Consider the following 15334-nt stretch of genomic DNA (forward strand, 5'->3'; position numbering starts at 1 on the left):
GCCGGCCCAGCTGTTGGTGAGGGGTTGATCATCACATTCCCAGCCCGTGAGCCAGCGATGGGGACTGACAGGCTGCCTGGGAGAAGGGGGGCCCTGGCACTGCTGGTACTGTCAGAGTGAAGGGTGGGCGCACATTACCCTCTCCATCACCACCTCTCCCTGGGATGGCCCCAGTAGTGAGAGACAAGGAGGCTGTGCCGCAGAGGCTTTTGAGGGCGGGGTGATGGGGACTGGGCATTTGTCCCTCATCTGCCTGAGGGTACATGGCAATCTGGGACTCACCAGGGCTGCTGCAGAAGTGGAAGAGAGAAAGGCTCTTGGGGGTGATGAGGGCAGTACATGCTTCCCAGACCATTCAAAGCATTTCAGAATTTCAACAACTGATACGGCTATACTCATGCCTTCTGGGTGAGGATCAGCTCCGCACCACCATGACCACTGTCACCATCACCAACCCAGCACCTTCCAGGGCCACCAACCCTGCCACATCCTCAGCACCATCATCATCACCACCACTATCCTGACCACACGTCTACCAGTGCTTCCTCTGCCGTCACCACCGCCGCCACCACCCACCCCCTTCCTTTCCATCCCCTTTTCCTTACTGCCCCATCACATTCACCAACAGATTCATAAGCACCATGAGAACCATCATCACCACCATCAAAAATAACATAACACGAGTTACTACTCCATATCATTCCTGTCCTTTAAAAGGAAACAAAGAGAGTACACATTTGCAAACTCTGGTCTAAAGGACAGGGTTTCCTGGATGCATGCAGAACAAGACAGCACGTTCTGAAGCACAGACTCTGTACCAGGCACAAGCACTGCAGACACGTGGACACCTTCCACCGGCAGAGTTCACACTGGGCTTCAAAGGCCCCATCCCCGTGGACAGAGTTAATCTAGAAGCAACCTCAGTCAGGCTAACCTCCACAGAAGCTAATGGTGGGTCCCAGACTGTAACATTCAGTCAAGATTCGGAACATAGAGGGCTGTGAGCCGAGCAAGATCAGGCAGAAGATTCATGGTCACTCACCTTCTCACACCTGTACTCCCCAAACTTGACCCCTCGTACCACCTGCTGGTAGATGAGGTTGGTGGCCACATTGTCCTCGGAGGGGTTGTGCCACGGCGTGAAGACCTCTTTGCGGAAGAAGAGCCTCCAGGGCGCATTGCGTTCCTGGGCACCCTGCTCCTTGGCATACTGCTCACACTGGGAGATGGCATCCATGACATGGTCACTGCCACTGCCCAGGGAGGACACCTGCAGGCACAAGGCTGGGGGTCACCCAGTGAAAAGCTGAGCAGGCAGGGAAGGACTTACAAAGAACCATCAGCGGTGCCAAGTGTTCTTGTTCAGATGGAAAACTGGGGCTCAGAGAAAAGCACGGATGTGTCCAGGTCACCCAAGAAGCGGATCAGACCTCTGGATCCCAGCCATGGGCTCCGAGCCAGCACAGCCTTGTGGGCTTTCCCATTTCCTAATGTAAGACTTATGGAAAACCTGGATGGACAAATGGCCACTGAAAACATGGGAGCTATGTGCAGGTGAGAAAAACTGAGGCAAACTGTCGGGTAATGTGGTTCTGTCCCTGGACCCTGCCGGAGTGGTGGGGGGATGGGCGTCTCTGCTATCTGTGGCATTGCTGAGTGTGGAGGCAAAATCACCCACCCCCAGCCCAGATGTGCCCAGGGTTACACACACTCTAGGTGGTCATTAACAAGCAAACAGAAATCACCATAGAAAACTGACAGAAATGTACATTCCCATTTGCAAATGAGAAAACTGAATCTCAGAGAGTTAAGTAGCTCCATGCCCCCCACACAGGTCCGTGTCTGCTTTGTTTTCTCTCCAGTACCAGGGGAGGGTTGATTCAGCCCAGGTACGTGACAGAAGCGAGCTCTGGGTGTCCAGCTACTACTGCACCACCAGATTTCTAGATGCTCTCCACATTCCTAATGAATTGGGCAGAGGCAGAGTTACCAGTGGCTGAGAAGAAACGAAGGCTCTGGAAGGTAGGTAATCGCCCGAGATGGCCTGAGTCAGTGCATGGCAGACCCAGAACAGGAACCAGGGTGGTGCCAGGAGGGGGCGTTGCATAGAGGTCGTACCTTATCAAACAGGGCAATGTAGAGGGAGAACCCGAACCGGTCCTTGAGCGAGATCTTGTCAGCCAGCGCGTTGCAGAGCTCCTTGGCCGTGGTGGCTGAGTCGGTCAGCAGGGTCTTGGTGGTCCCGTCCATGAATGTCACAGGCAACATGATGGGCTTCTTAGACTTGGTGGCCTGAAAATGACCAAAGAGGGTTTGTGGGGATCTTTTCACTGCACACCTGTTCACACCCTCTGGGTTTCCCGGCTCCTTGCTCCTAGGTGTTTGGAGCTGGCCCAGAGCCTCAGACCCAGGCATCCCACCAGGATATCCTGACAGCTGGTCACAGGTGCCCAGGGAGCCTTGCAGTATTCCCTGCCCTGACAGCACCTTTAAGGCCTTGAGCCTGGGCGTTGGGATTGGGAGGCCGAGCACTGCCACTGGCCAGGGGCTTCTGCCCTCACATCATGCAACCCTCACAAGACCCTAGGGAATGAGTGTCATCACTGCAACATTACAGATGAAGTACAGCTAGTAAGACACAGAGGGAATCCCCTGCCCAAGTCACTTTGATTGTGAAACAGATGGGAGTCCACTGGGCGCCTTCCTGTTCCAACAAGCCTGGGATTCCAGAACTTAAAGGACCATAGAATCCTAGAGTGGGGAATGTTTCTGGGCCACTGGAGTGCACTAGATACACACACGCCCACACGTGCACACACACGTGCACGCATGCCTGGGTGGGGCCGGGGCCACACCTGCAGCTCCAACCAGCTGGGCGGCTGCGTCCGTGTCCCGTTGACAAAGGTCCTCCTGAGCCGCTCCTCACAATATGGAGCGTAGCCGGGCGGTCCCCCGTGGATGAAGTTGCGCAGGTACTGTAGACAGAGGACTGGCTGAGGGACCCCCACTCCAGCCTCCGCTCCGAGAATGTGACAACAGCCACCAGGTCTCCTGCTTCCAGCCCTTGCACCCACATTCAGGACTGGCTTGAGGCCCAGTCATCCACGTCCCTCCATTCCTTCTGGGGCTCCGCTCTGCTGCCCTTGGGAACGAGTCCATGTGCCTCAAGCTGGCAACAAGGCCACCACGTTCTTCTCCCCCTGTCCAGTCTCAGCTGTGCGTCCTGCTTCACCCCACACACCACTCCCCCTCTCTTCTCCTGGCCTAATTGCTAGGCCCACCTCCCTGATTCCTTCCGACTGGGAGAGCACTCTCCTCCTCATGGTGCTGGCCAGTGGGGTTGGTCCTGCTCTGACCCGCTCTGCCTCTGTGTCCCCAGCACCCAGGGCCTGGCACTGAAGTGCAGTCAAGGAAGGGACCTGAGACCCACCACAGGGCCTGCTCCAAGACCCTAAGTGGAGGGTCTGGAGATGCTGCTGTCAAACTCAGTCTCTTCCTAAATAGAAAGAGGCTGAGGGGAGAAGAGAGTGAAGGGCTGGAGCCTGGGAGGAGGGCCAGGATGGGGCGGGGCAGGGGGGTGCGCTGTGGCCTGGGAGGAGATGGCCCAGGCAGGGCTTCCTTGCTGAGCCCCGCAGCGCTTCCTCCCCTTGTTCTCTCCTCGGACTCCCTTCTCGCCCCAGGAGGCCAAGAGCCTCCCTACCTTAACGAACTTCTCAGAGGGGGCGAAGCAGCCCACACAGAGAGACACGAGGATCCAGCCCCGGGCGTAGCTGCTCTTGGAGGGGTTGTGAGTGAGCTGCTTGCTGATCTGACAGTAGATCTCATCCCTAGGCAGGCAGAGAAGCAAGGAAGGGAGACAGCGTCAGAGAAGCCCAGCCCCGCCCAGCCACTGGTGGGACACACAACATGCTGTCCTCTCCCTCTTGCCCTGGACCACCCAGGAGGCAGCGGCCTGTGGCCAGCCTGGGAAAGCTATGGAGCCACGAAGAGGGTCTGGCCTTGGAGGCAGATGCATCAGGCACAAAGCATGCTCCTGACTCCAATCCAGATCCACAGCCAGGTCCCCAGGACCCAGAGAGAGGTGCGCCTCTGGCTCTGGGGCATGCTGGTGATCACCCTGATGAGAAGCATGGGATGTCCCTCCTTGTCCCTCACCAGCTGGGTGGCCTAAGCAGGTGAGTTGCCCTCTCCGAGCCCTGCCTACAGTCACGGCAGCAGCAACAATTTCTACTGATGGCAACTGGAAGAGCAGAAACAGCAAACACATCTGGGGAGTCTGTCTGGGAGGTGGAATGGGTAGGGCTTTGACTTTCATTTGCTATATTTCCATAATGTTTGAATACAGTACTTAAGTGGCCATGTATTAATTTTGTGAATCAGATCAAAGCAATAAAGGTAGTTTTGTTTTGTTTTCACTTTAAAGGGAAATATACAACCTTCCTTGCAGGTCTTCTGTGAAGAAAATTGAGCCAAGGCTTAGAAAGCACCTGGCACAGTAAATCCTCCATAAAGGCTAGCTTCCCCCCGGGAAGTCGCTGCCTGCCAGGTCAGGACCAAGGACAGGACGTCGATAACGGAATGACCACCAGGCGGCGCTCCCGGCTGAGAGTCCCTCTCAGAAGAGCAGGGCGGGGAAGGAAGGGGCAATTATCTGAATCAGCAGCTCCCAGCTCCCTGTATCTTCAGGGCTCAGGGGCCAGTGCAACTTCAAAATTAATTCTGAGGTTGCTTGCTTTTTATCATGACAAATAAGGTCATTTAAAACACACCGTACACAATCTGCCCACTGTCTGTATCACAGTCATTTCATAAAGCAAATGTAATTTTAATATCCAAAAAGGAGAAAAGGTAGAATCTTAGAACAAAAACATTTCTTTCAATAAATCAAATTTACATTATATTTTTCCCATCTCATCACAGATCAGTGAAAGCTTTCTCACTTACACTTGGGAGCTAAGGCCAAGTGAAGGGAGGGTTTAGCCATGGTCCCTCAGAGATTCAACACCCAGCCTTCTGACTCAGCCCAGGGATTCAGACACTGTGGTCTCCAGGACTGACAAGTTTAGGTCTGAGAGACAATTGGGAGGCAAATTCTTGCCCCTTTAACACACCTTGGGCAGCTACCTTTTCTTCCTGGAGGCAGGTGGCCCTGGGTGATTGACCATCTCCAGTGAGGTAGTAACTGACCTCCAGCAGCAATGCTGGAAGGCAGGAGGTCAGGGAGACTAGGGCCTTGAAGCAAGTCTCTTCCCCTCTCTGGACCTCAGTGTTTCAGTCAGTGAAATGGGCCCAAGCCTCTGCCACAGCCCTATCCTGCTGTCCTCCCAACCAGTATGCAAAGATTCACAGGATCAGCTCTCCTAACTGGCCATCTTACACTGAGGGAGTCCTCAGCAAAGTCCTAGCTGTCTTCCCTCCACTGACTTAGCTGAGTTGATTCCTTTATTGCTGCTGGTGCCTCTTAGATCACTCTATCTCCTCCCCACCACCCTAGGGACCTGAACAAAGGAGGCCCTTGCAGGGTTCTCAGGCACATGGGCTGCAGGAACCCCACCCATAGGCCGGAGTTGGCAGGACTGGGCCTACGGCAGGAGATGCATCTGATAATGAGAACAGTTGTACCTACCGTGGGGCCTGACACCCTCTCCAGAGTTCCACCTGCCCACCTGCCTAGGAGGTAGGTGCTGGGTTATTCCCTTTTTATGGGTAGAGGAACTGAGGCTCAGAGAGATTAAATAACTCCATCAAAGTCACATGAGGAGCTAGCAGCAGAGCTAAACCCAGGCCTGCTTGGCCTCATCCATTGCCAAGGTGACAAGACCACAACTCGGCCCCCAAATCCCTTCAGAGCCCCAATCTGAGAAGCGCGGGCTGTCTCCCAAGCCAGCAGCTCCACAGGCACTGACCGGAGCGCTGGGCGCAGGATGCCGTTGCCGATGATGAAATGCAGCTTCTCCAGGTTGGACGTGGGCCTGTCCTCCAGCATGCTGTTGCCATGCGCCGTAGACTCCCCATCATGCAACCTCTTAGTCACCTGGACGGGGGAGGGGACAAGGCTCGGCCCCGGGCAGGGTTAAGTGAGAGGGTCCCTGGCTCATGTGGGAGTCTCCCACTCCCCTGGAGAGCAGATCCTGAGAAGGGCTGGAAGGGTGGGCTCCCCACCACCATTATGGCCCCAGCCCTGCCCCCTCCCCGACCCTGCACAGAACTGACATGGCATCAATGAGGCCCAGACGGTTGGGCAGCACTGGCCTGGTGCCACCTGCTAGGGACCAGGCTCCTTGGCAGGTTCCCTGAACCCTCCGCCTCCAGTGAAGCCCTTTCATCCAGGACAAGGACCTGATCCTCTGACTCTTGGTGGGACCCCTATCTCTCCAGGGTGGGCCACAACTCTGACACCAGTATACACCATGGGTCCAACCACCCAGTCACCATCTCCAATCCCTGGGGCCCTGGTGTCCATGTGAAAGTTCCAGGCCTGGGTTCTGACAGATGCATTTCTCCTGTCTGTTTTCACACAGCCCACCGTGCCAGCCCACACCCCGCCTGGAGCCCAGACTGAGAGGGGAGCGGTAGAAGTGTGCCCCTGCAGGCGGGAGGGGTGGAGGAGGGCCTCACCTCCATGGAACACCCACAGCTATGCTCTCATGCCATCTGGGCATTTCCACCACCCTCCCCCACCAAACCAGGCCCTTCAGATACCGGCAGCAGAGCTGGCATTCAAATCTGGGGCCACGTGGCTGCAGGACTAGATTTGAGCCTCGGATGGGGAAGAGGACAATGGCAGAGGCAAAGCAGACTACGGAAGCCCTTAGAAGGAGCATGACTCTACTGTAGAGTGGTCTGGGCAGGCTTCCTGGAGGAGGTGACGCCCAGGCAGAAAAGAGGAAGGAGGAATTTTAGACAGAGGGACTGATGTGTGGGAATGTAGGGGGATGAGGGAGCCAGTCCCCTCTACTGCAGATGCCTTGGTTATTGTCTGCTGCCCTCCCCTCCTGCACAGTCCTGGAACACAGAGCCAGGATGGCGCTCAGAAGAGGACAAGTGACTGAATGAGAGTTCAAACAAATTAGTAGTGTTAACGCCCCATGGGTACTCTTACCCCCAAAAGTTTGTAGAGTCTGAACGGTCCTTGGATCAAATGCACTGGGTCCCTGCACTGGCAGGAAATGTCCTCCCTCTCACCATGTGCCACTGCAGCCCTCTTCAGCTCTCCAGGCCCCTCTTCTGGGAAGTCCTCCTGGATCTGGCCCCAGCCTGAACTCAGTGCCCCCTTCCACGCACTTCTATCTGCCCAGTGGCTCCCTACATGGTCCAGCCCATGCCCCTGGGAAGAGGCTCCCTGTCATCCCCAAGCTCAGCCAGGCCCCACCCTGCATCTCCTCAGGCACTCCAGGGTGTGCCCTGACCTCCTCTGTCAGTTTGGACTTCTTCTTCAGGGTCAGGTGCACCAGCTTGTGCCGCATGCTGCTCTTCTTCTGCCCCTCCGGCAGCTGCGTCTGTGGGACAGACAAGGTCAGGCTCAAGTGACTGGGCCCCAAGTAATGACAAGAGCAAAGGACACCAGAGCTACGGCTAGAGGCTGGGCTCACCTCCACGCTAATGTTTACGAGGCATACCCCACGCTGCCACCCTCTCATTCCCCACTTCCTACACCAGCCCTGTGACGGACAGGAAAACAGAGGCTCGGGAAAGCTGCCCAGAGCTTGCCCCTGCCTCTGACTGCACAGATCTCGGCCAACCATGATCTGCACTTTGCAGTTTGTGGAATGTGTGCACATTTGTTCCCACAGGTAGACAGAGGAGGGGTGGGGTCAGGGAGGTGAGGTAGAGGCCAATTTTAGGATGCTCCTTTTGGGGAGCCCCTGAAGCTGGGGACACCAGGCGGCCATTCCAACGGGCCTGGGAGGACATGGACAGACCCGTTGGGGGCTGAGCCTCACCTCACCCTCGCCCTGCAGGGCCTGCAGCTCCCTCTTATAGGTCTTCTTGCCCAGGGTCTCGTAAATCTTGGTCATCACGGGGATCTTCTCACTGCCATCGCTCATGGCCGTGTGGTACTTGGGCTCAGGGAGGTCCCCCATGAAGCGCAGGATGGTGATCCAGACCGCCAGGGCCGCCTGGGGGCAGAGCCACATCAGGGCACACCGACACAGCGCCTGGCTGAGCCTTCCCAGTAGGCCAGGGCGGCCTGGGGAGGGGACTGCCGGGGGCTGCCGGGCTCCAGTGCTGGAGCCGAGTTGCTCCCAAGGAGCTCCGCTGCTCTGTGAGACTGTGCGCATGTGGCCCGGGCATCAGGGTGAAGTCCGTCCTTGTCTTGCCCCCCAGGGACCTGCCACCTGGGGACCCATGCAGCCCCAGCCCTCACCAGCTGGTCGCCCTCATCATCGTGGAACAGCAGCGGCTGCTTGAGCGGTCGCCGGGTGTAGGTGTGCGTGGTCGTGCCCTGGAAGTAGGTGGCAGCGAACTTGGCGAATTTGTACTCGGAGAGGTCTTCCTCGTCCTCGTCAGGCAGGGGAAGGGCTGCGTCCAGGTCTTCCTCCACCATCTCTCTGCGCCCATGCTCCAGATCCTGAGGAGGCCAGAGGGCTTTCCTGCTGTGGGAACAGACTCAGGCCAAAGCCCTCCCCCAACCTGTCCCTGTGGGGCCAGCTCCTCCTGCACAAGGGTGGAACTGGGTCATGCTGTTCAAGACCCAAACAGAGCCTGGCGTGTGGTAGGTTCCTCGATACATGAATGAATGAGTTTGTGAATGGCCCTGGAGAGAGACAGTGACTGTTGAAGGTCACACAGCAAGCTAACAGCTGGGCAGGGGCAGGGGTCGCACATCATCACTGCTGCTCTTTGCTCAGAGGGGACCAGGTGGACCTTAACATAAAGCGGAATCAAAGGAGGGAGGGCTATCACACTGTGTCCCCTCCCCACCCCTGTCCTCACTTTGGTACCTCAAATCCACTAGGCGCTTGGCCCTCCTGGCCTGGCAGGCCACCCGAAGTCCCCAAAAAGCCAAACATCTTGTCCACCATGTCCGAGTGGTTGATGGGCTCGTGGCGGGCCCTCTCCATCTGCTCCAGGAGCTCCTTCTTCCTCCGAGCTTCCTCCTTCTCCTTCAGCTCCCGCTCTGCGTCCTCACGAGCCAGTTGTGCCAGGCGCGCCTGTCCGACATGAGATGGGGGGACAGCCTCAGGGGGTAAGCCCTCCTCGGGGAGCCCAGGAGTACCCCCGAAGCAGCCAGGCCTTGGTCCCCACCGCCAGACAGCTGGCAAGGACTGAGCCTCGGGCTTTTCCATCCTCAGCCCCGCTCCGTCCCACCCTCACCCTCCAGAGCAGACAGAGGCCCAGAACCCGGCTGCTGAGAAGCCTCCAGACAAGCCCAGAGCAATGCCGTCGCCCTTCAGGGCTCAGCTGGGAACCATCTCCTCCAGGAAACCTGACGGTGCCTCCCACCTGGAGGGGACCCCCACCAACCCAGAAATCCCACAGCCGTTAGGTTGAGGCTCTGGACCAGCCCTGTCCAGTAGAAATCAAATGCAGGCCATGTATGTAGCAGCTTTGTTTAAAAGAGTAACAAGAAATAGGTGAAATCTCTATTAATAATATATTTTCTTTAACCCAGTGTTTCCAAAATGTTATGTCAACATTTAATTCTTATTTTTAAAATAGTACTGGGAGTTTTCATATCCTCCCCCTTTTTTTTCTTGTCTTCAAAATCTAGTGTCTGTTTTACACTTAGAGCCCCTCGCCATTCCAAGCTCTCGGCGGCCACATGTGGTGGGGGGCTCCCAGGCTGTGTGCTCTCACCCCGACTCGGGTTTTTTATGCCCATGTTCTCTCCCACTGGGAAAAGTGTTCCTGAGGGCAGGACCCCCTCACTCTGCAGCCACAGCCCCCTGTCCTCAGGCTTCCCCTGGGACAAGCGCCTGCCACTCAGACCAGGGCAGGCTGCCTGCACAAGGAATGGTCCGCCAGTACTGTTGGGCCCGTGAGCAGACACCCATGGGGCTGGGCCACTCAGCTCACCTGATGCTTGCGCTCGGCCTCCTCCTTGGCCCTCTTGGCGCTCATCTCCTTTCGGAGCTTCTCCTCCTCTGCCAACCGCATCTTCTCAGCTTCCAGGCGCCGCAGGTACTGAGGGAACAGGCCGCCAGCCAAGTGAGCACCATCATGGTACTGGCTGCTGGCCCCCACCCACCCCACCCTGACTGGGTTCTGGGATGGCGAGTGACCCTGCCAAATGATTTGGCAGACAGGGCAACTGAGGGACCTGAGAATTTCTCCCGGTCACACAGCAGGTTGGGGGCACTGCTGATTCCCAAAGCCAACCCAGATTCACCACAAGAGTGACTGAGGCCCCGGATCCCGCCCTCAGCTGGGAGGAGGGAAATAAGGAGTGTGATCGTAGCTTCTCCAGGTCCCCTGACGAGGCAGGGTCCTGGATCCCCTCTGGAGGTATTGGCCTCGGCTGACAAGCAGGGGTGGTCTGCTGGCCTGAGGCCGAGCAGCACCCTGCAGAGGCCACAGCCCACCTGGAGCTCAGAGCCCTCACCTCAGCCCGGAGGCGCCGGTGCAGCCTGCGTGCGATCAGGCCCCGGGCATAGGCCTGCACGGTGAGCACGGCCCAGAGCCGGTGGCGGAAGGCCTTGCGCACCAGGTAGGCACGGCAGCGGGCCTGGAACTTGATGATGCGCTGGCGGGCCAGGCGGTACTGCTGGTGCAGCCTCCGGGAGCGGTGCAGGGCCTGCAGGCGCAGGAAGCCCAGCCGCATCTGCAAGGAGAGCCGGCAGCTCAGAGCCCGCCAGCCCTGCCCACGGGACAGTCCGGTACAGGGCTCCAGGCTGACTGTCCCAAACATAGCTCTGCCTTCTCTAGGACCAGGGCTCCCCAGAGTGAGGCTCTGTTTCCTCTCAGACAAGAGTTCTCTAGGGAGAGGCCTTGGCTTCCCTTGAAGGAGGGCCCTATTCTCAGACTAGGAGCCAGCCCCCTTCCTGTCTGCCTCCCCAGCTCAGCGCCCAGGCCACAGCCCAGTTACTCTGCAAGAGGTCATGTGACACCGGCTCCCGGCCCCCTCCACGGTCTCTAATGGCCCAGGTGCTCCCAACCCATCAAAACATTCCAGAAGAAAAGCCACAGACTTTGCTGACCAGATGGAAAGAGCCACAAGAAGCCGACTTGGACTTTGGGCTGGAGGAGCGGGAACAGCTAGCAAGGACAGTGGCAGGAGGCCAAGGAGGCCTTGGGCACAGAGACAACCTGCTGCTGCGGCAACAGGGCCGGGTTCAAAGGCCTGGTGGGGCAAGGAGCAGCCCCCAGGGAGGCTCACAAGCTCATAGTTCCTCCGGCAGTTGTGGCCCCGCCAGTGCCTCTGGATCAGTGTGGCAGCATTCTTCAGCTTCAGGAAGTTAGATCTGAAATAGCATCATGGTACAGAGGCTCTTAGATCTGAGAAATAGTGCCCAGAGACAGCCAGGGGACTGGTGGGGTTTTGGTGGGGTTCAGGAGACCAGGGCTGAGTCCCAGCGCGGTGTCTCCCAGCTATATGACCTTGGGTAAAGGCATATGACTTCTCTGTGCCTCTGCTTCCTCATCTGTAAAATGGGTACAATACCACCCACCCTGAGTGCCTCACAGCCTCGTCACCTATGCCCACTAAGGTGGGCATTCAGAAGGCATTTACTGAATGAAGAAACATATGAATAATAAGTGAAATGATATAAAGATTAAAACCTTAACACTGTGAACATCACTTATTACTAACTTGGCCATTTTATAGACAAGGAAAGTGAGATTTAAGGAGTCTGGGACTAGAGCCCATGTCTTCCACAGGACTCTGAGCAAGCACAGTGCTGACCCCCTGTCCATGTGAGGCAGCTTGTATGGGATGACAGTCCCCTGTGACCTGATGGAGGACAGAGAGACCACACGTCACACAGCGGGTGTCTGCTGAATGTAGACGTGAACAGTGCAGGGGTGAAGGTTGGGTATGTCTGCGTGGGACAGAGCTGGGGAGCTGGTGCCTGGGTGTGCATGAACAAGCAAGCAGCTGGGGGTAGGGATGAACAGATGGACGGACAGACTCATGGACAGAAGAACGGAGGGAAGGGCAGATGAACTGAAGGATGATGGACAGATAGCAGAGGGAGGGAGGGAGGGGCAGGTTGTGGAGTTGTGGAGCCCAGCTCACACAGCAGAGTCAGCCCTGCCCAGCTCTGAGCTGTCCCAGCCATATACATGCCCCTTACAGGGAACACAGGACATGCTCTGTGAGTCACAAAACCTCAAATTTCTTCTCTGGGAAATTTCATCAGGCATCCGAGACACCGGAGTGTCACCCGGGCATCTCTCAGATCCGTGTGTGCATGCCGGTTTGGAGGGTGTGTTCCATGTCACTGCGCAGACGGGGCCCAGGCAGGGCTGCGTGAGTCACATGTCTGTGGTCGTCAGTGTTTGCACGATCGTGTGTATACGCTATGCACATGTGTGCTTGCTCCTGTGTGTGCACACAGGATGTGTTTATTCCTGGTGTTTGTGCAGGGGACAGAGGCAAGGCCAGCACACGTGCACACGTCTGTGTGTGGGCCAAGGTGGGGGAGCTGGTCCCGACACATACCTGTCTTTGAACCCCCGGATAACCTTCTGGAGGAGGATGACTCTGTCGGTGATGGCCTTGTCCCGTTCCACCTCCAGCAGCATGTCGTGGTGGTCCTGGAGGGCAGAGCTCCTGAGCCAGACCCCCATCCTCCTCACAGGGACTCCAGCTCAGCCCCCGGCTGCGGCTGCCCTATGCAGGCCCTCCCTCCCTTCCCATGGAGGCCAGGCCGAGAGCTCCCTGCCCTGCTCTGGCCCCATGGGTAGCCTCCCATGGCCACAGGGACCGACCCGGCTCAGGGCCATTTCCCAGAGGCCAGGGTGGGACAAATGGCCCAGGAGGAGCTAATCTGACTAGGCAGGGTCCGAGAGCCCACCACTCACACACTGGCTTCATCCCTATGGCCCTCTCTGCCGAAGCCCCACTTTCCTCAATGTCTCTGTCACATGGCTTGCCGACCTGGGCCCTGCCATTTCTCTCCTGGTCTCTCTCACTCCTGCTCCGGCCCTCCTTTAGGGACGAAACCCCCCAAAACATAAAGCTGATGATGACCTTAAAGTGACACCCCTGGTTTCTGGGGTCAAGACTGGTGTCGCCCTTACTACCCCCCTGCACAGCCCAGGCCCTGCGGACTTCTCTGAGCCTCTCCTCCTCACTCCAGTTAGACAAAACCACATCATATGGTCCAGACAGATGAATGGAAGGTCTCCAGGCGCCAACACCGTGCAAAGTGCTGGGGTGGGGACAGGGGCCCTGCCCTGGGGAGATGGAGCCACATTTGTCCAATAACCCCAGACCACATCACTGTGGACAGGGCCACGGAGAAGCAGCTGGGCGGAGGCTGTCCGAATGAATGAGTGTATGAATGAGAAGTCCGTGTCTGGGCTCTCCAAATGACAGCACATTTCTGGAGAGCCCTGGGAGGTGACAGTGGGGACAAGAATGGTCCTCAGCGCTCTCTGGCACCAGACACCATCCTGCTGCCCCTTTCCTCCCTTTGCCACACAGGCTAGAAGCCCTGCTCTCCACTCCAGGTCAGGGCCCTGCCTGGGCCATGGGCTTCTCCCCTCTGAGCCTCTGAAAAGGGCATGACATTCTTACGTCCCAGGGCCACTGTGAGAACTAAACAAGTTGCTGGATAAAAAGCACCCCCTCCTCGCCCAACCAGGCCTGCCACAACAAAGAATGCTCTTTGAAAAGGCTCCAGCAATCTGAGCAGGCAGGGCACAGTGGACATGTTTTTCTGACAAGGACATGAAGGCCTGGGGAGATGAAGGGACTGGCCCATGGCCCCTGAGCCAGGGAAGAATTAGAGGAGCCCAGATTCCCTCTAGCTCTCAGTTGGCTTTTCCCTTCCCTCCCGCAGCTATCCCCAGCTGCCAGGGCCCCACCCACCCACGGGAGGAAGGAGCCCTGCCCCTCGCCCAGGACAGCGGAAATGGAAATGGAGAAGCAAGCGGGCTGGGAGTTCACACTGTCCCTGCTACAGCTGCCAGGGCCCCGCCAATTCCCAGCAAGCTCTATTCCAAGGCCAAGACACCACATGGCCCAGCTCCCAGCCCTGCCCCCTCCCCAACTGTCTCATCCTAACGTCCGGCCCCATTGAGCTCCAGGTGTTGCTCAGGGATGGTGTGAATAGGCCCCTGTAGAGGACAGAGGAGGGGGCTGTATGTGGCCTAGCACAGCCAGGATGAGCCCTGCCTGGCAGGAAATCACAGGAGGGGGCCTTAAGATATACTCAAGAGCCCCCTGCCCCCAAACACATCCCATTTTACAGATGGGAACATGAGGCTCAGAAAGGACCAACGAGCGGCCCAAAATCCCAGGGCAGACAACCAACCACAGGGTTCTGATTAAATTCAGACCTCCCTGGTGAACCACCTCTGACCTCACCCCCAGATCATAGATGCTCTTAAAACCAATTTCCCATCCCCCATAGAGGAGACCTAAACCACCCCCCTATCACAGACCACGGAGCAGGAACATCACAAAGGCCCAGCGCCGACTGACCTGATGCTCAAGCTTCTTTTCAGAGGCCCCAGGACCCCATTCTCACTGCGACGGGAACTCACACACCCACGAGGCCGACAGAGCAGAGGCTACGCTCACCTTCAGGAAGATCTTGGTTTTGCCAATCTGCCAGTCATCGTGGGTGCCCAGGACAGCCTCAGCCATGCGTTGGCATGTCCCCCGAAGGTCGTCCTAGGGGGTGCACAAGGGAAGGGACAGCCCCACCAGTGAGATAGGCCACCGAGTGTCCCTCCCAACGTCAAGAAGCAGGACTCTGGGGGTGCCTAGGTGGCTCAGTGGGTTAAGCCGCTGCCTTCGGCTCAGGTCATGATCTCAGGGTCCTGGGATCAAGTCCCGCATCGGGCTCTCTGCTCAGTAGGGAGCCTGCTTCCCTCTCTCTCTGCCTGCCTCTCTGCCTACTTGTGATCTCTCTCTCTCTGTCAAATAAATAAATAAATAATCTTTAAAAAAAAAAAAAAAAAAGCAGGACTCTGGCTCCAGCTCTGTGCCCCTGACATGCTGTGTGTCCCTGGCCAGGTCCTGCCTTCTCTGACCATCAGTTTTCTCCTCAGCTGGGCCGGAGGCTAACATCCAAGGCCCACTGGGCAGCGCTGGTGTTGTCCACTACCCCACGTGCATGAAGGCCACACCAGCTGCACACGGTGACCCAAGTCCTTGGAAAGACCTCTACTGGCCCATCCCTGACTTCCCCAGACACACCCTAGGTGGCTGAGCTAA

General features: G+C 57.3%; 1 protein-coding gene across 2 annotated transcripts in view; it reads right to left on the reverse strand.

The window, feature by feature from the left end:
* Nucleotides 1-15334, reverse strand: part of MYO7A (myosin VIIA) — an 87646-nt gene that overhangs the window by 19441 nt on the left and 52871 nt on the right. For both annotated transcript variants that reach the window (XM_082749526.1, XM_082749525.1), the window contains exons 18-31: nucleotides 14696-14788; nucleotides 12608-12702; nucleotides 11321-11405; nucleotides 10547-10765; nucleotides 10021-10128; nucleotides 8946-9155; nucleotides 8369-8572; nucleotides 7944-8120; nucleotides 7410-7499; nucleotides 5907-6034; nucleotides 3701-3827; nucleotides 2856-2975; nucleotides 2119-2292; nucleotides 1043-1270 (exon numbers count right to left, since the gene is read on the reverse strand). In XM_082749526.1, coding sequence (XP_082605652.1) covers nucleotides 1043-1270; nucleotides 2119-2292; nucleotides 2856-2975; nucleotides 3701-3827; nucleotides 5907-6034; nucleotides 7410-7499; nucleotides 7944-8120; nucleotides 8369-8572; nucleotides 8946-9155; nucleotides 10021-10128; nucleotides 10547-10765; nucleotides 11321-11405; nucleotides 12608-12702; nucleotides 14696-14788 — 2058 coding nt within the window. The remainder of the gene's footprint in view (nucleotides 1-1042; nucleotides 1271-2118; nucleotides 2293-2855; nucleotides 2976-3700; nucleotides 3828-5906; nucleotides 6035-7409; nucleotides 7500-7943; nucleotides 8121-8368; nucleotides 8573-8945; nucleotides 9156-10020; nucleotides 10129-10546; nucleotides 10766-11320; nucleotides 11406-12607; nucleotides 12703-14695; nucleotides 14789-15334) is intronic.

The sequence above is a fragment of the Mustela nivalis genome (genome assembly GCF_964662115.1).
Source record: "Mustela nivalis genome assembly, chromosome: 9".
NCBI classification, from domain to species: Eukaryota; Metazoa; Chordata; class Mammalia; order Carnivora; family Mustelidae; genus Mustela; species Mustela nivalis.